A 26,591-nucleotide genomic window follows, 5' to 3' on the forward strand; every position below is an offset into this window, starting at 1 on the left:
AGAATGGGAATTGTGGTGTGGTATATTTTGCCCCTCCAACTCCAGAATTGGTTGCTGGTTCTGGACTCAGGCCAGCTTTGGGGAAACCCTCTGTAACAGAAGTTCCAGAACTCTACCATCATGGGACCCTCTGCTACTTTCTCCTGCTCTAACTTTTCTCTCCCTTAGAGCTTCTGTTTCCTCCTAGCTCCTCCAGTGGTCCAGTGTAAGTGAGTAAGTCTTGGTTTAAGACTCAGTGCTGCCACTGACTAGTTATGTGCCTTTAGGCAGGTGGTCTAACATTTTAGCCTTATTTTTTTATTTGTAAAGTGAAAATATCTTGAAAAACTGTGCAAATGAGATTATGGTTCTAAAGCATTTAGCTCTACAGTTGGCATTCAGTAAATGGTATATGTGAGTGTGTATTGTATACATATATACATAAAATGTAGGTATATATGTATATAGCTATACTAGTGTAGGTTCAGGTTTGGTTTAGTATGGAATTTAGTGTAGAACTTTTGAGTTACAAACTTGATAATTTCATCATTTTAATATTTCAGTCTTGAACAATGAAGGTTTCATATGTCTGCTTTACAGGACAGGGAAAGGTTATCTCTGGTTGCATGTCCCTATGATTGCTAGAAAATAAGATAGTAAGACTATCATGTGACATAGAATCTTCAAGCCCTTGGTCTTAGTCTTAAATGATCGAGAAGAAACATGCCATCTGTTACCATTCATCTATTTAGCAAACAGTTGTTGAGAATATTGCTGGGTACAAGACACTCTGATAGATCCGAGAGGGAAAGAGTTCAAAGCCTAATAGAATTTTGCTCTCCTTTTTATGCATAAAAAATGTAGGCAATTTGTAGTTGTTCTTGAAAACAGGAAGTGGTTACGGTTTTTGGTGGGGAGAGGTAGGAAATGAAAGAGAGAGGCAGTGATTGATTAGTAGTTAGACTTCCTCACTGCCATATCATTTGTATATTAATAAAGTGGAGTTTCTTCTTTTTTTTTTAAAGGCTTTACTTTTCTTTTTTTTTGAGTAGGTAGTTTTAGGTTTACAGCAAAATTGAGAGGAAGGCACAGAGATTTTTCACATACCCCCCTCCATAACCATCAATAGAGTGTTTCTGAATAGAAATGAGTGGGCTCTGAGAAGCTGTTGCTTCTCACCATCATCGGTGTTTCTGAGCACCATCAGTTCATTTCCTGTCCTCTCCTCCAAGGATGCAATCTGATCTCTTTAGGTTTATGAAATTAGAATGAACGTTATTTCTTTTTTATTCTTCCTCACCTATTAAGTTGAGCTTGGTAATTTTTCAGAAGAATATGGTAATTGGGTTTTAAAATGAAGTACGGTACAAACCACTGGCTTTGTTAGGATCCCTGGATTCCATTCCTTGCACTGCCATTAATTTATCTGGGCCTTTTTTAACCTCATTTGTGGGCCTTTTTTTCCTTAAAGATAATGAGATGACTACTGATACTGTCTACCTCTTATATAAACACAGATTAAACCACAGATTAAGAGAGGGGAATAGAGATAGTACAAATATTAATATTGTTTCTGAATAAGCTAAAGAGATGTCTCTGAAATCCTAAAGGTAAGAGGAAGGTATTTCTTTCCTGTCATTTTCCATTTCCTTTCCTGTCTCACACTTTTGTTTGCCCTAGATTTGTTTAGCTATGGAGAAAAATGAGAAGAAATGATTCACATTAAGCAGTAAGGCGCTCAGACATAATTAAAGATATAAAGTTATGGAAGTTTCCGTTTAACCATATTTTGAAGCATTTGTGATAGATGCTAGATTATGTCTTTCAGTAGTGTAGAAGGCCTGTCTTAAACTAGTATTAAGTATGAGGAGGAAGACTGTTGTTTGCCATGCCAGGAGGGCTTATGTAGCTCTAGGAGATGTGTTGGTTGGTGATAGGACAATAAACCTGTTACATGTCACTTGAGAACTCCTTACTTGGTGGTTATCCTGGCTTTAGTGTGTCCAGAAGGTCCATTGTTTTTGTAACATCACAGTATAGTACTGCTGCTTATATTTGAAAAGGATTAGGAATGCGTTACACAACAAACTTGGTGGTAGTGTTCCATTAGCCATGGCACTTTTGTGTAATCAGCTGGCATCTGGTAAGGTAATTGTTTTGCATATAAAACTAGGCAGATGGCTCAAGGAGTCTTGTGTCTAGAAAGCTAGCCAATCTGAGACTTCTTTTATCAGAAAAATTCCTTATCTTGATGAGTTGTTTGTACAGTTTTTTGTTGACACTCAATAAAATTAAAATCCAGTAGATAAAAATGGAAATTTATTAGTCTCAAAAAAAATTTTTAATAAACTTACATTTTTCATAGAAATGTATCAGAAAAGTTATGTGGGCTTATAAACTCATGCTGAATTATTTCTGCCTTTTACCTAGGTGCTGCAAAGTTGGTGGTAGCTGTGGCAGTATTTTTACTAACATTTTATGTTATTTCTCAAGTATTTGAAATTAAAATGGATGCAAGTTTAGGAAATCTATTTGGTAAGTTTTATTCTTTTCCGTTTCTTAAATCTTATTTTTGGTGTGTTTGTGTAAATTTTTATCAGTTTTCCAAGTCACTGTGCTGTTAGTCTATCTAGAAAAGGAAATGTAATTATATCACTAAGCATGATTTATTAGAATATTCTAAAATATACAATAAGAAATCTTAGAATTCAGTATAAAGCATGAATCTTCTGTTCAACAGTTTGCATATATATAACGAGCCTATTTTATAGATGCTTAGGGGAATTAATCATCATGTGCTAAGTGCATGTTGTATCTCAGATATAACACCTCCAAGCTTAAATTGTTTTCCTGTTTGAGTTGGCTGCTAGAAAATTTGAAGCCAAATCTAGCCCTCAGTTGCCAAGTGATTAGGAGTCACAATAATGCATTTTAGATACCAGCCATAAAATCTATCTTGCTTTCCTACCCTTATTTTCCCCTTGTGGCATTTTTCTTTTTATTCATTCATTTAGTGTTGCTGTATTATAAATGTACCATCATAAGCTCCTCAACCCAGTTTTTACCAGAATCTTTAAGTTAATAAAATAAGTTATCATTTGAAATGTTTTCAAATGAGCCAATTACATATAATGTTATTTTAGATGGTTGTGTATGACTATCTCATTGAATCTCAAATAATTGTCAAGTATGCATTTCTCTTCTGTAAGTATACAATTATGAGAGTGAAGAATAGAATTTTATGTTTACATATTAAAGTGGGAAGTAATTACTTAACTATGGCTCTATATAAAATCACAGCCATGCATCACTTAATGATGGGGATACATTGTGAGAAATGTATCATTAGGCAATTTTGCTTGTTGTGCAAACATCACAGAGTATACTTACACAAACCTAGATGGTATGCCTGCTATACACCTAGGCTATTTGGTATAGCTTGTTGTTCCTAGGCTGCAAACCTGTACAAAATTACTGTGCTGAATACTGTAGGCAGTTGTAACATAATGGTAGGTTATTTGTGTGTCTAAACATAGAAAAAATACAGTAAAAGTATGATATTATTAATATAATTTTATGGGACCACCATTGTGTATGTGGTCTGTCATTTACTGAAACATCATTAGGTGGCACATGACTGTAATTCTGAATCTCTTCTGGAGACTGTTTTTGTAGGCCTCTATTATTTGGAGTTAGAGAAACTGTTGATATTCTTCATAGATCCTTGTATTTACATTGAATAGCTTTGACTAAAACCTTAAGGTATGAAGTAATTAAGCATGAAAGGTGAGATTATGAACCCTGGAAACAGTATTTTGACCTAGTAGGCAGAAGTCGAATCAAAGAACTTTGAGATCTCTGGAATAGTGAGTTTTGCTTTCCATAAATTAATGTTTGAAAGAGATTCCCAAGAGCTAATTCACTCCCTCTCCTATCTAATCTCAAGACTCCCTTATACCAGTGCTTCTGAAACTCTAATGTCAAAAGAATCTCCAGAGAATCTTGGTAAATGCAGATTCTGATTCAGTGTCTGGGACGGGGCCTGAGAATCTGCATTTCTAACAAGCTCCCAGGTGATGCTGAGATTCTTACCCATGGACTACATACTGTGTATCAAGGCTTTAGACAATTCAGCCATGTAATCCTCTATTTCTATATAAACATTTTCAGGTGACTTTTCTTACAATGACTACTTAAAAGTACTTCCTTGTAACAGGTTGAACATCCCTAATCGGAAAATCCAAAATCCAAAACTCTTTGAGCACTGACATGATGCTCAAAGGAAATGCTCATTAGGACATTTTGGATTTCCAGTTTTCAGATTAGAGATGCTCAACTGGAAGGTATAATGCAAATATTCCAAAATCTGGAAAAAGAATCCAGAACACTTACGATCTCAAGTGTTTTGGATAAGGGATACTTAACCTGTATGGCATGGAATTCTGTCTTTTGTGCTCCCGAGTAATTTTGTTCCACTGATTGTGTTTCTGCTTGTTGGAGCTCTCTTGTACATCACTGATCTCTCAAGTAGTTAAAATTATAGTCATAGTCCTTCAAATCTTCTTTTTATAAGTTTTTGTCAAGTAATAGGATCCTTCTTTCAGCCATTCCTTTAGATATAGTTATTTTCCTCCTGAACCTGTTTTTCAGCACCCATCTTAAAAGAAGTATCCAGGATCCAGCATAAAATGGTTATTGCAGAGTATACTGAGATTTAACTTGTTCTGGTGTGTGTACTTCTGTTATTCCCTAATGGCCAACCCAGGGGCCTTTGAGAGCACGCCTGGCTTCATTTGAATGATAGGGCAGAAACCAGCCACATTGAAGGCATTGAGAACTTATTCTGTGTTGATCTGGAAGCAATATGTAGGTAATATATAGCTATATATAGCTAATATAAGCAATATATAGCTGATCCTTCCAAGAAATGTCGGTGGTTAGATAAGAAGATTATGAGGTGGTAGCTGAACTCAAGCACATTGTACATGTTTTTCTTTTTTAAAGTAATGGAAAGAGTTTCACTAGTCTTGGGTGAAAGTTCAGTGCATGAAAATGAGATGAGATTGAACAGACAAGGAAAGGAGGATCCTTTAAAGAAAGGAGGCAATGGGACCATTGGTAGATATAGAAAATTACTTTGGGAAAAGGCCCACTGTTCTCAGAAAGAAGAGTGGAGAAGAGGCTGGGTGAGGCCACAGTGTGGCCTGGTCTTATACACATGCCACTGGTGATCCTCCTCCAGTAACACTGCTCATGTCCATCCCCACCCACTGTCTTCCATCTTTGTCCTAGTTTGGATCTTCATGTCTGGTCTGGACTGTTTTATAAACATCATAGTGATGTCCCTTTGTTTCTTTCTCGTCTTTACCATCTGCCTGTCACCACTGCCAATACCATTCTCTTAAAACTCAACAATCTTTAGTACTTCTACTTACTGGAGAATAAAATCCAAGCTCTCTAGTTAGGGTGGCACCCAAAGCCCCCAGCCTGCCTTCTCAGCTGTTCTCCACCCCTCCCTACCGCGAGGGTCACACTTGCCATGCCAGTCTGCACACAGCCTGCAGACGCAAAGCCTGTCCTGTCCTTTCATATCTTGGCCTTTGCATGTGCTGGTTCCTCACCCTGCACGTCTTTCCCATCTCCCCAGCATCTGTTAATCCTTCTCATTTTTTAAAACTCTGCCTAAATGCCCTTTCTTTGGAGAAATTGTGCTTGAACCGCCTTCTTTCCCTATTAAAATGTATTGCTCTTTTTCTGATCTGTTTTAATTGCACAGTACTTATATCTCAATTTGACACTAATTTTATTCTGCCTTACATTATAGAATTTTTCTTCTTTTTCATTTGTCCGTCTCCCCTCACCAGAGAATGAACCTTGAGGGCAATAATATCTTGATGCATCACCCAGCATCTAGCACTGGGCCCTGTGGATAGTAAATGCTAATTGAAAATAAATGTAGGTAACTGAGGATTAGGATTTTTATGTGGGAAGGAAGAGTATTTCCAAAGTCGGGTTCATTTAAAGCTGTATTAGTTGGAAAATCACTGGTAGTCAGCTATGAACAAGCCCTGAGCTACTTTAACCGAGATAGCTGTCTGTCCTAATTTTTATTTTACTATTTCCTCATGTTAAACCTGCCAGATTTTATTGTATATAGTTTAGTAGTTTAGCTATTGGATTTAGGCATTCTTAGGACAGATGGTTTATTCTGATGTTGTAATTGAAGTAGTACATTGTATCTATATAAGCTTACTGGATTCTGACCTGTTGCATTGGTGAAAGTTTAATTTGTGGGGTTTTATTTTAATTTTCATACAGACTATTTTAGCAAAGATGGATATATGGTTATCTTTGCCACTTGTTTAGCAGCTAACTTAATATGCCAAAGGGTAACAAGTTTAACCTAGCATTAGAATTGTTGCTATAATCAGTACCTTAGGAACCCATAGGATTAAATATAATTCTTTTGGTGGTGAGTTTTCCATTTTTTCAACTTGTTGATATAATAACTTGGTAGTTTGTAAGTCATTTCAATTCAGGTTTATTGTATAGTGTTGTTTTAGAAAAATAAAACAAACTTATTTCTAGAAAGGAAAAATGAAAATTTTGCCCATAATTAGTAAAGTTACCAAAGTATATTAATTGTGATTTTTTTAAAACAATTTTTAATAAAACTGTATTTTGAGAAAATTACAGATTTACATGTATTTGTAAGAAATAATACAAGGAGATCCTGCATACTCTTTACTTAGTTTCTCCCATTGGTGACATCTTACAAAACTATAATACAGTGTCACAACCAGCATGTCAACATGTAACCCACCAATCTTACTCAGGATTGTAATTTAATGTAGTGTTCTTTTTGAGCATGAATACTTAGCTAGTAAATGTACTGAACACGGTCCAAATTATTTTTGCATATATTGCTGTAGTAAGTACTTAATGTTCTATTGAGTTGATTTCTTTTGACCTTTTCAAATTTAAACCATTGATAGTGTAGACATAAATTACTTGCAACCTTATTAAAAATGAAAGTACAAAATAGTTCTGATTCATTAGCCTGACTTATTGAAAGAAATTCCTTGATGAAACCAAATCAGAAATGTTTATTATTGTTCCTTGAAGTAAAAATGTATATGTTGAAAGATATTGAGGGATAAAGCTCTCAGGACATTTTGAGGCGGAAAAACTTGCAGAAGAAGAGGGATTTTTGTGTTTGTATATTGCACCTGTGTTCTATATTTGGACAACACCCTGTTTTATTTATGATAATTAATTTACCTGTTTAGCCCCGAAGTGCTAGCATTTTCAGAATTGCAGGCGTTTTTGTTTTGATGAGGATTGGATAAAAATGAGCTTTCATCTGGAAAGAAAAGTCTTTGACAAGAATTTCTTCACCTTAAAGCATCTTCTGCCCTTACTCTTACACAAATTAAATGGAGGTGATGTTACTTATTTAAAAACCTGATGATTTAAAAACCAGTCTTCCCAAAATTGTATCCCAGTAAAGTTCCTTTTTTGAATTGAGAGTAGGCCAGGCGTGATAGCTCATGAGTATAATCCCAGCACGTTCAGAGGCTGAGGTGGGAGGATCATTTGAGGCTAGGAGTTCAAGACCAGCCTGAGCAACATAGCGCGACCCCATCTGTACAAAAAATTAAAAAAAAATTAGCCAGGCTTGGTGACAGGCACCTGTAGTCCCAGCTAATTGGGAAGACAGGGTAGGAGGATCGCTTGAGCCCAGGAGTTCGAGGCTGCAGTGAGCTATGAGTGCACCACTGCACTCCAGCCTGGGTGACAGAGCAAGACTTTGTCTCTTAAAAAATAAAAAAAAGTTTGTTTTCTGCTTTATTCCATGTTATTACATTACCTTTTTGACTTTAATGCTGTATAGTGTTCTACAGAGTTAATGAACCTTCATTTACTTGGTCATTTTTCCTTCTAAACATTTAGATACAATCTTTTAGCTTTAACTTTCTGTTTCCCAGTTTCGGTATTGGATGTACAGGAAGTTCATAATTTTCTAAAATAGTACAGAATTAAAAACTATGCGACTATTTATAGTCAGACAGCTGGCTAACATTTATCACACTGCGTACTATTAGCCAAATCAGGAAATGGCTGTCCACAATACTTTGATGATCTGAGTTATAATGTCTTGGGCTAGGATCAGATATTAGTGCTTTTAAAAAGCACTAACTATAATTGTGATAGATGGTCAGGTTGGGAACTACTGCATTTAAGTTCAGGTTTGACCTTCTGGATTCCTTAAACTGATAAATTATAAAACTTTTAGTAATGACCTTTTCCCTGCCCCCCAGGCTTCTACTCTAACCATTAAGATAGGTTTATATATATTTTCTGGTGCTTTATTTGCATATATACATAGCACCATACAACAGTAACAACTTTTAAACACCATAATATTCACCAAGTATGTATTTATAGTCATTTAAAGTTAAGTTTGTAGAGTAACTTTGTGATTAAGATTTAAATTTATAGTAACTATAAAAACAAAATGTAAAGGTAAAAATAAAATGTTACAGCAGTAATAAAATACTACCCTTTAGGATTTCTCAACATAAGTGTTGATAATGAATTGTGGAGCATAATGTTACTTTCTCACTTCTTCTCTGAACTGATATTCATGTTTCCTTTATTGTATACTGAGCAACTATTATATTCAAGCACTTTTATTTTTATAGACCTATCAGAAGCTTTAAATATTGGCAAGTGTATACTTGCAAATAGGCTTATTCCTTCTAACAAATGTAACTTCTTTTCCTTAGCAAGGTCAGCATTGGACATAGCTGCACGCTGTGAGTATCTCATCTCAATATTTTACACATCATTTATTTTGTCTTGTCTTAGGCATATGAAAGGTTATGTTTAAATAATGCCAGTAGTTCAGTATGAGCAAAAACTGATTTAAAAATTTCTGTTAAAGTTACAAGGATGCTATTTGATTGGCCAGCCCGATATTCTTGGTATTTATTCATAAGGGATATTTTTATTAGTGTTTTTTAGCTCCGGTATTATAAGTACATAAAGTGATGGAGGAGTAAGTAGTAAAAGGAGAATTCCTGGTTAGAATTTGAACATTGGTAGATAGTCAGTGAAACATTAGGTTTTTTAATGATTCTGACGGTAATGGTTTTTTTGTTCATATATGGACTGGAAATGCAAAGTAACAATTCAAAACCTCTCACATCCTGAAATTTAAAAATAAACTCAAGAGTAATTAGATAAAATATATTTATCCTCATCAAGATCATATTACTTGATCCATTTGTCAATGATTAGTTTGTCTCCTAGGAGATTCTGGCTTTTGTTGTGTTTTATGTTGTTATTGTTTATCTTTTTGCAGTTCTTTGAAACCCTCAGGGAAAAAAAAAACTCTACCATATGTTTTAAAACATGTGTATCTTGATGTCTTACATAATGCCCTTCATGGTCTGAGATATGAAATAAACTGACAGAGTCTCTTGTTTTCTAAAAGAAAAAAAATCATATTTTCTCCCCCAAAGCTACAAAGCCTCCCAGATACAAATGTGGGATCTCAAAAGCTTGCCCTGAGAAGCATTTTGCTTTTAAAATGGCAAGTGGAGCAGCCAATGTGGTGGGACCCAAAATCTGCCTGGAAGACAATGTGTAAGTATTTGTTGATTTAAAACTACAAGATGAGCTATTAAATTATAGCCAATTGAAACTGAATTTAATGGACATTTTGAAAATGTATTGGGCATGCTTTTACTAAAGGAAAGTGATTTAAATTTTCATTACAGTTTTTTTTCCTTGCATTTAAGGAGTCTTAATGTTCCTAAATTTTATGTTAGAGAATGCTTAAGAACACAGCACTTGTCCAGCTTCGTGTAGAGATGAGGGATTGCCTCTGACTGAATTCTCTAGATCTGTACTGTGCCATTGGCTAGCCACAAGACACGTGTGGCTATTTAGTTTTGATTCTTAAATAATAAAGAGAAAGTTAATTCATATAAATTAATTAAAAGTTTGGTCCTCAGTGACAGTTGCAACATTTCAGGTGCTCAGTGGCCACATGTGGCTTGTTGGTCCTTGAGTGGAACAGCACAGGTTGAGCATTTTCATCATGGCAGAAATCCTAGTGACAGCATTGCCCTGGATAATGAACGTGTTCTCTTAACCAAATCTTTCATTTTAAATATTTAAGTGCTGCTCGTTGATGTATGAAATGATCCAGTGATAACCTCAGTTCCATTGTGGAACAAACTCTTTGCTACTAAGCAGAATGATTTCCTATGCTGAGATGCTCTCCAAAGTATGATTTTTAGGTTGTTCAAATACTACTTCAGCGTCAACTGTCACTTGTAACTTGAAGTTTCCTGCCTCTGGAATTGCAAACCCTACTATTCATTGGTGGTTTTTAATCAGCTGTTGCTTGGAAAACTAGACATGGGAGCTTATTTAAACTTCATGCAAAATAATATGTCATTAATTATATAGAATGGAGAGGTAATTTAACAGATAGAAAGGAGACCTAACTGAACTAGGTAGTTTCTCCTAGCTCTTTGTGTGTCTCTTCTCTTCTAAGAACCTCTTATATTTTTATCTTAGCCCCCTTTGCAGTTATTTAGCTATGGGAAAGTTATTTGGCTTCATGGGATCACACTCCTGTAAAATTAAGTGCTTGAGCTAGTAGATGATCTTTGAGGTCTCTACTCATTTCATATCTTTTTCCTCATTCTAATGATGGTCCATTGTTAATCCATTGTCTTCTGATTTCTCATTATAGATAGTCCTGTTTCACTGATATGTAAGAAAGCACTTGGATTTTAGAAGTTTGTAGGTTTTTGAAAACATTCCCATTCCCCCTTTTCACCTTGTTTGGCTAAAGAGACCCCCAAGTTTGAGTCTAAATAACAGAGACAAAGTTTTTTTTAGAACAGCTATTCCATAGGTTAACTTTGAACACTCACTCTGCCCCCTTGTAGCATGTTAAGTTTTAATGCAAAGAAGAGATCAAACTCTTTTTACTAGTAGGTTTTTTTATTCACAGATTCCATAGGTCAAAAAGAAAAGCAAAGAATATGTAGACAGTGGAGCCTGGTAAAATAAGTACTGGGCTTGGAGCCAGAGAATTTGGTTCTAGCATGGTGAGCATGTAAAATTTGTATTTCAGTTTCTTTAACCATAGAAAGAGGTAGGCTATCCATCTATCCTTATTTCAGAAATCATTCTGCCATTCCCATGAGAGATTAAATAATGATGGGTTTTTATAGCCAGGCCTCAGGTCATGAAACTAGTTGCCACAAAAGGTCTCCATAATTGGCCAGGGATCCCCAGTGGAGACACTGTAGGGACCAGCCTGAGGTCTAGGGCATTTTCCAGTATATTCTGTTTTCTATATTGAAAGCTTAAAAAAAGTTTTTTTAAAAAAATTTATAAAGAAAGGGTCTGAATTTTCTAAGCATCCAACAAGTATTTATTGAGCATTGTCCCTCCTGTCATGGAACTTACAGTCCAAAAGGGGAAACAGATACTTAAGTAAATGCAAATAAGTCTTAAATTCTGACACCAGCTGTGCAGGGCAGCAGGGTGTGGTGAATGTTGGTGGGAGTGCATGAGAAGAGGTGCCCAACCTCATCTAGGGTTAGGGCGTAGTTTCTAAGACAGTGATGTGTATTCTGAGAACCAAAGGGTAAGAGGGAAGACCATCCTAGACAGAAGGAACAGTGTGCTCGAAGACCCTAAATGGTAAGATCTAGAGAGAAATGAAGAAGGGCCAGGCCATGTAGCAGCCTGTAGGCTGTGCAGGTAAAGGGTTGAGATTTTTTTCTTGAGTGTGTTGAGAAGTTTTTCAAGATTTTCAAACTCTGTCATGTCATTCCATTTTCATTGGGGAAAAAAAATTGTCTGGCTGCTGAGTAAATTGATTAGGGTAGTGGAATAGAGAGAACAATTGGAAGGCCATTGCCAGTTGCTGCCACAGCTCTTGGATACTGCCTCCCTATTGGTAACAGACTTTATTGCTTGCATACTCACTAAAATATATATGTAGATAATAAAAATACATATGTAGAAAATTTAATATTTTCTTGCACTTGCTCTGAGTATGTACAACTCATGCTGGAGACTACTATTCTAGATCAGTGCATCTCAGTGGGGGCAGTTTTGCTCCTCAGGGGACATTTGTCATTTTGGGTTGTCATAGCTGTGGCAGTGCTACTGGTAGAGGCCAGAGATGCTGTTAACATCTGTCATTGCACAGGTCAGCCCCTCCACGAGAATGATTAGGACCTTAATATTATCATAGGCCAAGTTTGAGAGACTCTGATACAGACAGATTGTAATTAAGATTAGGATTATGGTCATGGTTTTAAGGACTAGTAGATGAAGTCAAAATGTATTATGGAGATTAAGATGTGTTTTTAATGTCTCATTAATTAGCAATAGGAGATCCTGGGTATAAACGTGAGGCGGTGTATAACACAAGAATTGCAGTTTTTTTTTTTTTGCTTTTGCTTTGGAGAACCCATAGAACTTAAGGTCAGATGAGTAGCTTTTTCAAGCATATACTCATTTGATTTCAGTTTGTATGAAGTTGATATTAGGAATAATTCTTCAGCTTTTATTATTGTCTTAATGTTTGGTGCAAGAATATATAGGAGACTATTTTGAGGGCTTTTTTTTTTTTTTTTAAACAAGTGACCATACAGTATTTTCAGCTGTGAGGGCCAAGAGCTAAAATCAAGGATATTATGTAGGTACTTCTATAACCGTTTAAAATGTAACCATTTAAAAATGTAAACCCATTTTAAGCTCATGAGTATTAAAATCAAAACAAAACAAAAAAACAGTTGGCTGAATTTGGCCCATGAGCTATAGTTTGCCAAACTCTGCTTTAAACTAATCATTTAAGAAGTAGTAGCTAGAACACGTAGTAGCAATTTGAAACAAAACTATATTTGAAGATGTGGATTGTATCTATAGATTATATAATCATTCCTTTTAGATTTTTGCCCAAAGATGGAGGATGGGGAAGGGGGCCTCCATATTCACGAAGGATAAAAGCAATATTTCAACTTGTGTTAGTAAAGGTGGTTACTAACTTTTATACATTTTAAATCTTAAGTGTTTTTCCATTTGTTAGAGATTTCTGTTTGAATTCGTTTTTAAAAATTGATAAGCTGCTGCCCTCTTGTGGGAAGCGTATGTCATTGTGCTTCCTTGTTACCTTTATTATTTCTTTGCTTTCTGATATATTTCAGTTTATTAAACACAACAGCACACTCCAAAATGATCTCTTCTTGGAAAAGTCACTGTGGCATTTAATTATTAATCTAGTACCCTTAATATTTTGAAATAAAAAATAAAAAATTGTTAATCTAGCAAGTTAATCATAGCTATTGCTTCTTAATATTAATGATAGAGTTTGCTTATCATAATATATTTCTGAAAGAACATTTTGAAACTTCCCTCTTTTTTGGTGCAGTCACATAATAAAGCGTAGACCTTTTTAATGTATATGTTTAAGACTAATTTTTTGTTAAAACAGCTTTGAGATATAATCCACATACCATATACTTCACTCATTTAAAATACACAGGCAGTGGTTTTTAATGTATTCACAGATGTGTTCAACCTCTGCCAGAGTCAGTTTTAGAACTTTTTGAATCTCAAAAAAGAAACTGTGTCCTTTTGCTCTCATCTTCTTACCCTCTTTTTGTTCTGCCCTGCTCCCCCACCTTCAAACCTTAAGTATTAGTTACTAGTTTACTTTCTGTCCCTATAGATTTGCCTACTTTGGACATTTTATATAAATAGCATATGATATGTGGTCTTTTGTGATTGGGTTTTCATTTAGCGTAATGTTTTCAAGGTTCATCCCTGTTGTAACATGTGTCAGTACTTCATGCTCTTGTTATGTTAGAATAATATGCCATTGTATGGTTAGACTACGTTTTGTTTTTCCCTTTATCAGTTGTAGATATTTGAGTTGTTTCCACTTTTTGGCTATAATGAGTAATGTTTCTATAAACATTTTTGCAAATGCTTTTGTTTGGACATGTTTTCATTTTTCTGTATACTCGGGAATGGGTTTTGGTTCAGATGGTAACTCTGTTTAACTATTTTGAGGAATTGCCGGATTGTTTTTCAAACTGCCTGCACCAATTTACCTTTCCACCAGCAGTGTATGAAGGTTCCAATTTCTGCACATCCTAGCCAGCACTTGTTATCATCTGACTTACTGATTGTAGCTATTTTAGTAATTATGAAGTGACATCTCATTGTGGTTTTGATTTTCATTTCTCTAGTCATTAATGATGTCTAGCATCTTTTTATGTACTTATTGGCTATTTGTATATCTTCTGGAGAGAGAAGTCTATTCCAACACTATGCCCATTTTTAAATTGGGTTGTTTCTTTATTATTGAGTTGTAATCTTTCTTTTGATTAATGTTTGCACTATAGATCTTTTTCTATCCTTTTACATTCCACTACCTATATTATTACATTTAAAGTGAGGTGTTTTTGAAGTCAGCGTGGAGTTGGGCTCTGTTTTAATCTACTATGACAATTTCTGTCTTTATTTGGTATGTTTGAACTGTTTACATTTATTATGATTATTGATATGTGAGGGCTTAAGTCTGCTACTTTATTTTATTCTGTTTGGGTTTTTTTTTTTGCTGCCTTTCTATGAGTTACATGAACAATTTTTAGAATTTCCTTTTGATTTTATAGTGTTTTTGAGTGTATCTCATCGTATAGTTTTTTTAGTGATTGCTCTGACTCCTTACAGAAAAAGTTTGCAGACTCAAGGCCTAGACTTAAGAAAATGATGGAGAAAATGTTAATTATGCAGATTAAACTTAAGAGTATATCATGTCATAGCTGTTTATATTGTGAATAACAAAACAAGGAAGTAGCCTTCTAGTATTTGAAAACTTATCTAATTCAGTAAATATTTTGCTCACATTATTGACCAAGGAGTGAAGTTCAACATAAATCTTTGCTGTTTTAGTATCTCTTTAACATAAATGAATCATCTGACAATCATGCTATGACTGTACTCGTTCATCAGTTGTAACCACAGTTTAGCTACAGATATGAGTTCTGTGATAATCAACTAACACATTCTGTGAGAATCAATTTGTTATGTGGAATTTACAATAAAGTATTATAGATTTTATTATTTCTGAAATTGTGCTATGCATCCTTTACATCAGTAAAATTCATAATAAATTATGTACCTATGTGTATATATAGATGTATCAGTATATGGATATATGTATGTATGTGTAGTCACATGTATGCATGCTCCCTCTCCTCTCCCCCTACCTCATACCAGTTGTTAACCATTTAACAGTACACTACTGGGAATATTACTATTACTTTGACATTTTAAAATTAAAAGTACCCACAATTTTAGTTTAATAATAATTCTAATTGAACAAACCAAACTGTTAAGCAAATACGTCACTGATGCTTTCTGTTTCATGGTGTCATTGTCTTTATGTAAGAGTGGGGGAGTTGCCAGTGGATGTCGAATGTCTCAGGTAGACCATATAAGTGACTGTTGTTAGATAAGTAATTACATGAGTACAATATTCCTTCTTCTGAGTATAGAGGAACTTTACATTGATAATCACTAAGAGAATGTTGGGTGAAACATTCACCAAAGAGTACTCCCCTATTCTTCTTGCTTCAGATTATAAAAGCTTTGGGTAGCATCTCACTTCTTTTTCATGTCATACTGATATTGCAGAAAGTACAAAAGAGATTATCTGATGTTCAATCCTTTGAGAATGGTGCAGAATGTGTGCTTAATGTCCACATGTTTTAAGGATTTTCTAAAATGGTATTTTGTAATCTGATACAGAGCAGGAAGAAATAGTCTAGTATCTCAGCCCTAATACTTCTTAATGTATATTTCTATTTGTGAAATATTGTTTAAGGACATTACTTTAAAATTAATATTAGACTGTTTTCTCTGACTTTGTAGAGACATTTTAATTCCCTTGGCATTGCTGAATAATTCAACATTTATGTAATATCCCTGTTTTGGTGTAACTTTATTTCTCTAATTAATATATGTTTATGTCTAATTCTAAATTTATTTTGACTTTTCCCCCTTCAGTTTAATGAGTGGTGTTAAGAATAATGTTGGAAGAGGGATCAATGTTGCCTTGGCAAATGGTAAGAAAAATTTTAGCTTATAGATGTAGTCAGTGGGTATTCTTGTGCCCAAAAGTAAAACGTACTCCACTAGCAAGGGATCAGGTTAGAAAGTGCCACTGTTGACACTAAAGTCTTCCTTCCCTCCCCACCCAAAATCATCTACAGATGGAGGCTCAGTGTCTAAGTATTTATAGCATGCTTTCTTGAAGTTATCCTAGCTTGCTGTGTACTCTGTAGAGAGCTTCCCGTGAGATTGTCAGAAAACAATCTAATGTTAAATTGATGAAGTCTTGCTGCAAATATTGGGATCCTAACACAATATGAAGTAGGTTGACAGGAATGAAAGTGTGTAAAATGACAAAGGATGGTGGGCAATTGAATGGGGAAAGGGAAGGAACAGAGTGAGAATTCATTGTAAACTTTCAATATCGGCCACATTCTTCTGGTGAGTTCATTAGTATAAATAAATTCATTGAATCCCGAATGTCTCCAGTGTTCTTGCAAAATCGAAACTGAAAATTTGAAACCATTAAGTGAGGCCTAACTGCACACTGATCCTCTCTGTTCTGGTGCATTAAGTATCCCTTAAAGCTATATAGGGTGGCCAGAAACTGTCAGCCACCTTACCCAGTTCACAGTGTAGGAAAATATACTTTACTGTTTTCATGAGAGGTAAATTTTTGTGTTTCTTTCTTCACTTTCTTCATTTTCTTAGGTAAAAGGTTCATTATCTGTTTGTTTGTTTATTTAATAGGAAAAAAATACATTTTAAAAGGAAAATAAATGTAAATTTTATTTTAAAATGATTTTAATATAGAAAGTGGCATCTGATTCAAGGAGATATTTCTTTTTTGTAAAAGGTTTATTTTTGGGTAATTCTTAAATAAGAGAAGATGGTAACATATGGATGAAATATATCCAATTCTGAATTGGAGTGGTCTGCAGTCAGTAATGAACTTCTGTTTGCTATTCTTTCATTTAAAAGATTAATGAGAATGTCCTGTTAAAAAGCACCCTGTAAAATATATTTCGTGTGCATATGATTCAGATTTTAAGTTGTTCTCAAAATAATTCCTTCTCTGCTAATGAATTCACATCAATCATTGAGTAAGATCATTTATTTTACACAATGTATGGTATATTTCAGTTGCATAATTTTATATGAATTCAATCTCTTTCAGGAAAAACAGGGGAAGTATTAGACACTAAATATTTTGACATGTGGGGAGGAGGTAAGAATAAATAACATAACTCTGTTCTGTTGCTGGCACTGACTTAATAACCTCAATATGATGTAGCCCCTTAATGAGAGAATAATGATACTATATGTGTTAGTTCATTTTGCTTCTCTGTCTTTTCACTAAATGTCCAGTTACATTTGTCATATATACTTCGTTTTTGTTAGAAAAATTGTGGTGTGTAATTGAATACAATAATGCCAAAATCGAGATTTTGAAAATATCTAACTCTGATTTTCTGCATGACAACTAATTCCAAAGCTTTGGGCTCCTTTAGGTTTCTGTCTGAAATATAAAAAAAAGAATTAGTAGTTTGAAGTCCAGCATAACCAATGTGTAAGCAATGACAATTGATTTCTTTACATGTGATTTTTCAGTCTCAGAAATAAATCATAGCTAGGAGCATTAGACACCCAAGATAAACTATCAGGTTTTAGAAAATCAGTCTTGTCATTCATCCCAATTCTACCTTATGACTTAACGACTAATTTTTAAAGTAGATGAATATTTTAGAGAAGGAATGGAATTTTCTTTCTCTTCCACTGGACTTAAAGCAATCCACAGATATTTTCCCCCTCCGTATTTGGAAATCTTTCAAGGAATGGGAGGAAATCACCAGTGTGCCAAGGCAAGGAGCTGGCGCCCCAAAGAGGAATGCTGCTGAAAAGAAAGGGCCTTCTTCCTCAAGTTTGAAGGAAGGCCAATATTGGTGTATTTTTTCATTCTTCTTTAAGTTAATTTGGGAAATTTATCAGCATGAGGATTTCCCCTACACCTCCCCATCCCATTTATATATTCCCTAGATGCCAACAGCTATTAGACTTCCTGTAGCTTAAGAGTTTTTAGGCAATGTAACTTTTCTAACATTTCTTCAGTTATAATAAGATGCCATGTATTGTTTATTTCTTAAGTGAGATCAGGTGAACATTTCATGGCTGTCAAAGCTATATAAACTTAAAATGTTACCATCAATTTTAGATTCTAAAGGCATAATTTGTCCTACTAAAATTTATTAACAGAAACACTGTTACAAAGCTGTTGTTGAAAGCAGTCATGGGACCAGAAACTCTGGTATTCCCCATTCCCCTCATCACAGGTAGATTAATTACTGCTGAGCATACTCTTCTAGTTAAGAAATAGTTGCAGTTTACAGCCATCTTTGCATTGAAATGGAAACAGTTTGTTAATTGTTTTGTTACATTTTTTCTGAATTGAAAATGTTATTATAAAATATAGTCAATTATAGAAAAATCTTTGGAATCTCTCCTGTGGAAAGAAACTGAGTCAATCTGAAGTAACTCAGTTTTGAAATTGTGTTAGACGTGGGGGGCTGTAAGGAAACGTGACATTGTAAAGAGTTCAAGATGTAGAGTGGTTTGTAATACCTGACCTATCTGGAATCACCAGTTTGAAACTACTGATGTGGTTTATTTTGAAGTCCATGTTGATTTTTGATTGACTAGATGAAGTGAGTAGTGACTGTAATATTTGCCACAATTTATTTGGCTTTTAATGATAACTTCACATTGCTTCCCCCAGTTTATAGCAAGTAGATAGACCTAGAAGATCCTTTAAATCTGTGTATGTGTACATATATATTTATAGATTTCTAAAAAATTTATAAACCTTTTGACAACTGAATAATGGCTGTTTATTCTCATTGTAGAAAAGTACCCATACAGACAATTTTACATAACACTCAAGGAGACTAAGATCCTCTCTCCTGCCCCCTGAAGCTTCCCCGTGGACCCCAGAATCACATTTTTTATGGTCTCAGTTATTCATGTCTGAGAGATCTCTTAAGATCTCATAAATAATGATTTAACATGACTTTGCTATAGTTTTTTTCACTTAGCTTACATCAGTACAAAAGATGCAGGATAATCAAAATTGAGAAATTATAAATTGATGGTGGGATCATATTTAGGAACAAATTTGATAATTTTTAAGCACTTTATAAGATTTGTCTTCCTTTTGGATTACTTTACATTAGAAATTACTGACAGGTACTTCATATTTTATAATATAATTTTAGAGATTGTCATTATGGTTACTCAGTCATTTAAAAAAAAAAAAAACCTCAACCCTTTCTTTTTCTTCAGATGTGGCACCATTTATTGAGTTTCTGAAGGCCATACAAGATGGAACAATAGTCTTAATGGGAACATACGATGATGGAGCAACCAAGTATGTAAACTAAAAACTTTATACAACTTTTTAGAGCTGTAATTGGTAATTAAAAAAGCAATACATTTTCATTGGAAAAATTTGTAAAATACAACAAAGTAATTCACCTACCAAATGAGCACTATTCGTGTTTTTTTTAGTGTGCTTCCTTCCTATATTTCTATGCAAATATTTACTATGTATATATTATTGTAAAATTATAATCATTGTACATAAAATTTTTTATAGTTTCATATTCTCTTTTTTAGCAAGGTTAAATTGTTTTTCCTGGCATAAATATATAGTAGCATTTTTTATGGCTCATCAACAGTTTATCTTATGGGCCCACCTTTCTTTTTAAAAGTGCCCGTATTGTTGCCAAATTTCTCATCTTATAAATAATATTGTGGTAAACACCCTTTTACATGATTTTTTTTTTTTTTGCTCATTTGATTATCTCAGGGTAAATTTCTAGAAGTAGAATAAATTGTCAAAGACATAGGTGTGACATATTTTTCATAAAGTTTAGTAGATAATTTTGTAACTTTTTTTCTTAAAATTATGTATGTTGTAAAAATTTGGAAAATACAGAAAAGCAGAAAGAAGAAAACAAGTTACAGTTCAAGTCACTACCATTGATAGCAATTGATAACCATTGATGATATTTTAGTTTCCATTCCAGATGCACATATTTTCTTCATTTCAAATATTTGAAATAATAGTATTTATAGCATACCTTTTCACCTATGTGGTAAATATTTTTCCATATCATTAAATATTCTTTATAACAAAATTGTTCATATCTACCTTATCTAGTTTTTAAACATATGTTATGACTTATAATCTGTTTAATAGGATGCCTATTGCTGGATTCTTAGGCTATTACCATTTTCTTACTTAACAAAATGGACTATCTTAAAGTTTTGAACAATCTATGTCTATTTCTTTGAGGTAGATTTTTAAGTGGCATTATAGAATTAAAAGATATGCACATTTTTTTAAAAAGAATTTTTATACCTATTGTATTTTTCTCAAAAGTTCTGTGGCACTGATTAATTTTTTAAAAGTTCCACTTCTAAGAGTTTTGAAAACGTATCTTGCTTTAACATGCCTTTTTTTGACTATTGGTGAAACTGGATATTTTTCTTATAGGTTTTTTGGGGTTTTTTGCCCTTTTTTATAATTGTCTTTTGCCCATTCAAATTGTCTGATACTGATTTGTAAGAACCCTTTATATATTAAGGATATTAACTGTTACTCATGTTAAAAATGTATTTTTTGTCTATCTTTTGCTTTTAATTTTGTTAATTTATGATGGTTTTTGATTTCTATATGTTCAGACTAATTCTTATGTAGTCAAGTCTCTGGATTTTCCTTTTAGTTTCTTGTACTTTTATACTTGAATTATTTTTCCATCTTCAATTTAGATATTAGATCTTCTCTTCCAGTGATTTCACTATTTTCATGTATTTTAAAATATCCATTTGTAATGTTGACCTATAATGCCTATGTAACACTAGGTTCTTACGTAGATTTGGCTTGTTTCTGGAATTTCTGTTCTATTCTGTTGACCTATTTATTTCTGTTCCAAAAGATACTATTTCAATTATTTTATAACTATTTTTAAAAATTAAGTGTACTTTATACCTTTCTGGTGAAGCTAAACCTCCTTTAATACTCTTCTTTCTAAAAATCTTTTCTATGATATTTTTTCTGAATGGCTTATCAAGAATAAAAAACATTTCCTATAGATTTTAATTGAAAAATCCTTAAAATTACAAGAGCCACAAAGGAACATGGCATGTCTTTGTCTTTCTATTTATTGATTTTTATAAATGTATGTAGTGTTAGCTATATTATTTCAGATTTACACTAAGAAAACAGTGCTGCTTTGTGAATGGTTTTAAGCTGAAGTAGTTGCTTTGACATTGAGCATTTTATCTGCTTCAACTAAGGCTATACTAATTTCATAAATTGAAGATTAACATAAAACTCTCATGGTCAACCATTTCCATGTAACTAAATAGAATGAAGCACAATGTAATTAGGCTTTCCTTATCAAAAACCAAGTAATTTACAATTTACGTTTGCTGAGAGAATAGGATATTACATGTATAATTTGAGATTTTTAACATTAAAAAACAAAAAGTCACACTTTTCTGAATAGACAAATATGACCTCTCTTCTTTGCCAGATTATTCCATTATTATACCTGATGGGAATCAGAACTGTTCCCCTTAATCTGCTAATGTAGTACTAACAAATTGTAGCCACATTTAAGAACTAAGGCAGGAATGATGTTTACTCTTTAGCTGCTATTTTTTGGTGCCCATTAAATGCATCAAAAGCAGCTTCAGAAGGCGGTTCAACCTATAAGGTGAAAGTAGAAATTTAAACTTTGATATCTTTACACTTAGTAAATGTGCGATTCAACTTCTGTGCATTTAAATGAGTTATATTGCATGCATTTTCACTTTGGGGCATATGAACTTATATTTCTAATATTTCCCTCTTCCAAACACTAGTAAAATAAATTATAAGCATCATGTCGTTCTTACTGAAATGGTCAAACAGTCCTTATGAAAGACAATCTGCATCTGTTAAATATAACAAAATCTAAACATGTTATATAACCTCAATTTTATGTTATCCTTCAATTTATGGAATGGCAGGTGTCTGAATGTAGAATGTTTGACATGATTTATCAGTTGTGGTATACCCACTCTTATACATGAATAGAAGCTCTGCTTACTGCTACTGAAGTATCATGGCTTTTCCTTACATAAGGCCGCTGGATTTTACCACATGAATTCTTTTTCCTCCACTTATACCCAAGAGTATTTCGAGTGTAAAATGGATGTCCCCACTCTTTCCAGAAGAGGGAGTTGGGCTGCATGCTGACTAGGGAAAGCAGTATATAGTTCTCTATTATTCCTTTCTAATCCTAGTTGCTATACTACAAACATGATGACCCCCTCGGCAATACTGTGAGCTTCAGCAGAGTGATTAGGCCTGATGTCCATCACATCATTTCCCAAAGAGTGTTCAGTAGAACCCCAGTCCTTTACAAGTACATACAATGGTCAAATAAGTTTGAGGTTGGTGCCTTGTATTTTGGTCCTTTTTAGGATTTACAATGAAGGGCTCTGAAGTTCTGCCATAAAGAAACCTCTTTACATCTGTTTATCACAATGTTTCTTGATTTTAACTATGAAGCCCATTTAAAAAACAAGATGAAACAACAAAACAATAAATACATTCCTCAAAGCATGTGCTACTTCAAGTATTTAAAGCTAATTGATATTTCTCCTTTAGTTTTCTCTTCTCTGGGCTCAATACACATGGCTCTTTTAACTTTTATCATGTTAAGTTTCTAGTTTATTTTATCCTCCTGGCTGTATTTCTTGGACATTCTCTAGTTGATTATTGTCTCTCTTAAAATGAATGCACCAAGTCAATCACAGTGTTCCAGATGTGGTCTGGCCAGTACAGGGTACAACGCAGATGCTAGCTTACCATGTTTTAGAGATTACATTTCTTTGAATATTCATGCAGACTAGTACTGTATTAGTTTTCTTTAAACAGTCACATCACATTTTTGGCTCATGAGTTTTTGGTCAAGTTAAATTCTCAGATCTTTTTATTTGATCACAGACTTTTTTTTTTTTTTTTTAACCACTGCCAAGTCAGGTCTTTCTCTCCATTCAGAACTTAATTTTGTTTAATCTAAATGAGGGAATTTATATGCATTTATCCTTGTTAAGTTTAATTTTGCTGATTTGAGCCCACTTGGTCTTGATTCTGACATTTGTCCTATGAGGTTTCCACGATCCAGGCTTTGTACTCTCTCCAAAGTCATTCTTATGTCTAAATGTAAGTCACTGATAAAAATGTTTACCAAGGGTAGTGTGCCACCCTGCTGGAGGCCTCCTCCGAGGGATTTATTTATTAATCAACTGCAGAAACTACTTTTCAGACAGCTGCCAATGTACCCCAATAGGCATAGTATCCAGCTGCTGTTTCATTATTTTATTCATAGAGGTTATTTTCTGAGACTATCAGATACTCACTTGAAATTCATGGACTGTGCTGTACTAATTACAATACCCAGATCTACTGCCTGAAAACCTCCTCAAAAGCTGAAATAGCCAAGATGACATTAACTTAGCTTTACTTATTCCTCTCTCCTTCCCACTTACTCCCCCTTTCTTTCCTTCTTGCTTTTTTTTTCCTTTTTATTTATTTATTTCTTTATTTTTATTTCAGCTCATTATGGGGCTACAGAAGTTCAGGTTATATATATTGCCCATGTCCCCCATCCCCCCGAGTCTAAGCTTCATCCTTCTTGCTTTTTAATGCTCACAGAATCATCTTGTTGTCATTCCTTCTAGAATTTTGCTAGGAATTGGAATTAGTTTTACTGGACCATGGTTTCTAAAATTTCCTTTGCCTTTTTTGAAAACTGGAATATTACAGTTAATGCTTTAGCATCTCCATTTTCCATTATGCTTCTAAAATAACTGATACTACCTTGAAGATTATATTAACAGATTCCTTTACAATGTAAGAGTATGTGTGTATGTATGGGCCTGGAGGCTTTACTTTAAAATACCTTTATGGACTTTGTTTTTTGTAGCTAAAGGCACAGTACATTTTATTTGTAAGATCAATTCCACATAAAAATTATGCCCAGACATCTTCTTATCAGAGAAATATGCAAGGGCACCATGGCCACTTTTTTGAAAAGGAACACTCTTTAAAAACATAAGAAACACTAGGGACAGTATCCCAACCCAAACTTCGAAACATTCTCTCAGGAAATGACATAGAAAAGTGCTAAGATCTATAGTGATTGGTTTAAAAATTAAATTTTAAGGAAGCTATAGCAACAGAATTATCAGGATTGCTATGAAATGACCTAGAATATAGCCATGTTTGCACTCTCATGGTTTGCCTTGTATTTTTGCATGCTTTTTTTTTAAGTTTGAGCCCATTATAGAACACTACTCTAGTAGCACTAACTTAGAAACTATCCTCCCTTTTTTCTGGGATTGTTAGCACTTACATAGCAAAATTTATTGGGAATTTTTGTTTGTTTTTAAAGAGTCATGTTCCCTCACAGGAATTTTTAATCTGAACTTTTTACAGTATGCTCTCTTTAAAGTCTAGGCTAGGTGGCCATTTATGCCACATATAGTTAGCATTTCTTATTCTTCAAAGCCCTGAGGTAATGTGGTGATTTTCTTCCAAAGTTCCAGACACTTCTACTTCCCAACTGGTTCTTCCCTATTAATCACAATTGAGCCTAGAATATCAGTTCTCCTTGTTGCCTTCTGTGTTTCCAGAAAGGGGCCTTTGGCTTGGTTTGATGGTGTGACTGTAGGACTGCCTCCCTTCCCAGTGAGGATTGAGGTAGAACCCAGAGACCCCTGTCTCCTCTCCCCACTTTCCCCCTTTCTGCTCCAGATTGCCTCTCTGTTAAAGTAGAGTGTCCTGTAGCAAAACTCTATCCCTGTCTTTGTTTCCTGGTTTTATCACTGGATACTTTTCTATTCATTTTAAAGAAAATTCTTCACTGAAATAATTTGACATAAATTTTTAACAACTCAGCTAGTTAAGACCATTAGTAAGGATTAAAATATATGTGCAAACAAACTCATGCTGCTCCTATATAGAATAAAAAGCTTATATCTCCAAACTTTATGCTATATATATTAGTTACTCTGGCTTTTAAAGAAATGGGACATTTTGATACTTCCTGTATATTTAATGTATTTGTCAATATATTAACTATGGTACATGGTTTTAAACTTCTTTTGAAAAATGAAATTGTTTTTTACTTAGTTAAATAGAAGATATCCAAAAGGAATAATAAAATAATCCATCAAACTTTTTATAGGCAGATCAGAAAGGTTAAACTATAGATAGATATACATAGGGACATGTGTCGGGGGTCCCCTAAACCAGTGCCAATTTTGATGATTCTCTGGTAGGACTCATGGCTATGATTTGTTACAGCATAAGGGTACAAAGCCAAATAAGCAAAGTGAAAAATTTCAAGGCACAAAGTCTAGAGGGAACCAGATTCAAGTTTCTAAGAGCCCTCTCCAAAGTGGAAGCAAACAGGACGTCCTTAATTCTTCCTGCAACAAATTATGACAACACACAGGAAGTGTTGTCTATAAGGAAGCTTATTAGAGACTCAGTGGCCAGAGTTTTTATTGGGGGCTGGTCACGTAGGTACCCTCTGCCTAACCCATCCCAAAATTCCTGACTCCCAGACAGAAAACAAGTCTTCAGCATAAAGTGCATTGTTTGTGCACACAGTTTAGGCCCAGTGAACCATTCTTACCAGTTCTGAAAATGGTGGGAGCCCTCCCCAAATCTAAGTGTCCAAATGCCAGCCAAGGGTCAATCTTGCTAGCAGGCCTTTCTTAGCATAGGAAACTCAGGCCTGCTATGTTAGTGCTTTTCTGCACAGGATCTCACGATGTTCTCACGTAAATGTAAGGAAAGAGATTAATGGAGTCAAAACATAAATCTTTAATTTGCTACTAGATCTCTGGCTAAATCAGCTTGGTTTATTCATGCAGGTCATAATGATCACTTCCGAAATTCAAAAGTATAGAAGTAAGAATGACTGACTGCCCTTCAATATATTTCTGAGTTTTTGCAAAACTCTTAGATAAAAACGATTTTACTTGCCTTTAGCAAGAGGGCTAGACCTGCATTTGGATAATCATCTACCTTGCAGGCAATTTTTGTATATAAAGCAATCTTGTCATTTGTGAGCTTACCATCTGTTGTTTCAGCTATTTATGAGCAACTCTAAAGGCCTGTTAGGTGCCAGGTGGTAATTTTTCTGAGGTGTAAATGTGAATGGAGCCCCAAAGCCTCTCTGCAGGAGGCAGTCCACTCAGCTGACTGCCTGCCCTCTGCATTTCAGTGCTATTCTTGTTAGAGCAGCAAAACTCATCTACCAGTGCTGATGATGCAAGTGTAGAGTTCTAAGAAAGTAGGCAGGAAATAAAACAATTGGACAAACTATGTG

At 34.3% G+C, this 26,591-nt stretch overlaps 1 protein-coding gene across 5 annotated transcripts in view; it reads left to right on the forward strand.

Moving 5' to 3' along the window:
- FAM3C (FAM3 metabolism regulating signaling molecule C) overlaps positions 1-26,591 on the forward strand; it is a 45,915-nt gene that overhangs the window by 15,113 nt on the left and 4,211 nt on the right. For 4 of the 5 annotated variants that reach the window (XM_045564243.1, XM_045564242.1, XM_045564241.1 and 1 more), the window contains 6 exons: positions 2,410-2,514; positions 8,769-8,798; positions 9,507-9,630; positions 16,096-16,154; positions 17,318-17,368; positions 19,477-19,561. In XM_045564243.1, the coding sequence (XP_045420199.1) occupies positions 2,410-2,514; positions 8,769-8,798; positions 9,507-9,630; positions 16,096-16,154; positions 17,318-17,368; positions 19,477-19,561 (454 nt within the window). The remainder of the gene's footprint in view (positions 1-2,409; positions 2,515-8,768; positions 8,799-9,506; positions 9,631-16,095; positions 16,155-17,317; positions 17,369-19,476; positions 19,562-26,591) is intronic. The other variant, XM_045564245.1, reaches the window with a different exon arrangement.

The sequence above is a fragment of the Lemur catta genome, chromosome 11, assembly GCF_020740605.2.
Source record: "Lemur catta isolate mLemCat1 chromosome 11, mLemCat1.pri, whole genome shotgun sequence".
Taxonomy (NCBI): Eukaryota; Metazoa; Chordata; class Mammalia; order Primates; family Lemuridae; genus Lemur; species Lemur catta.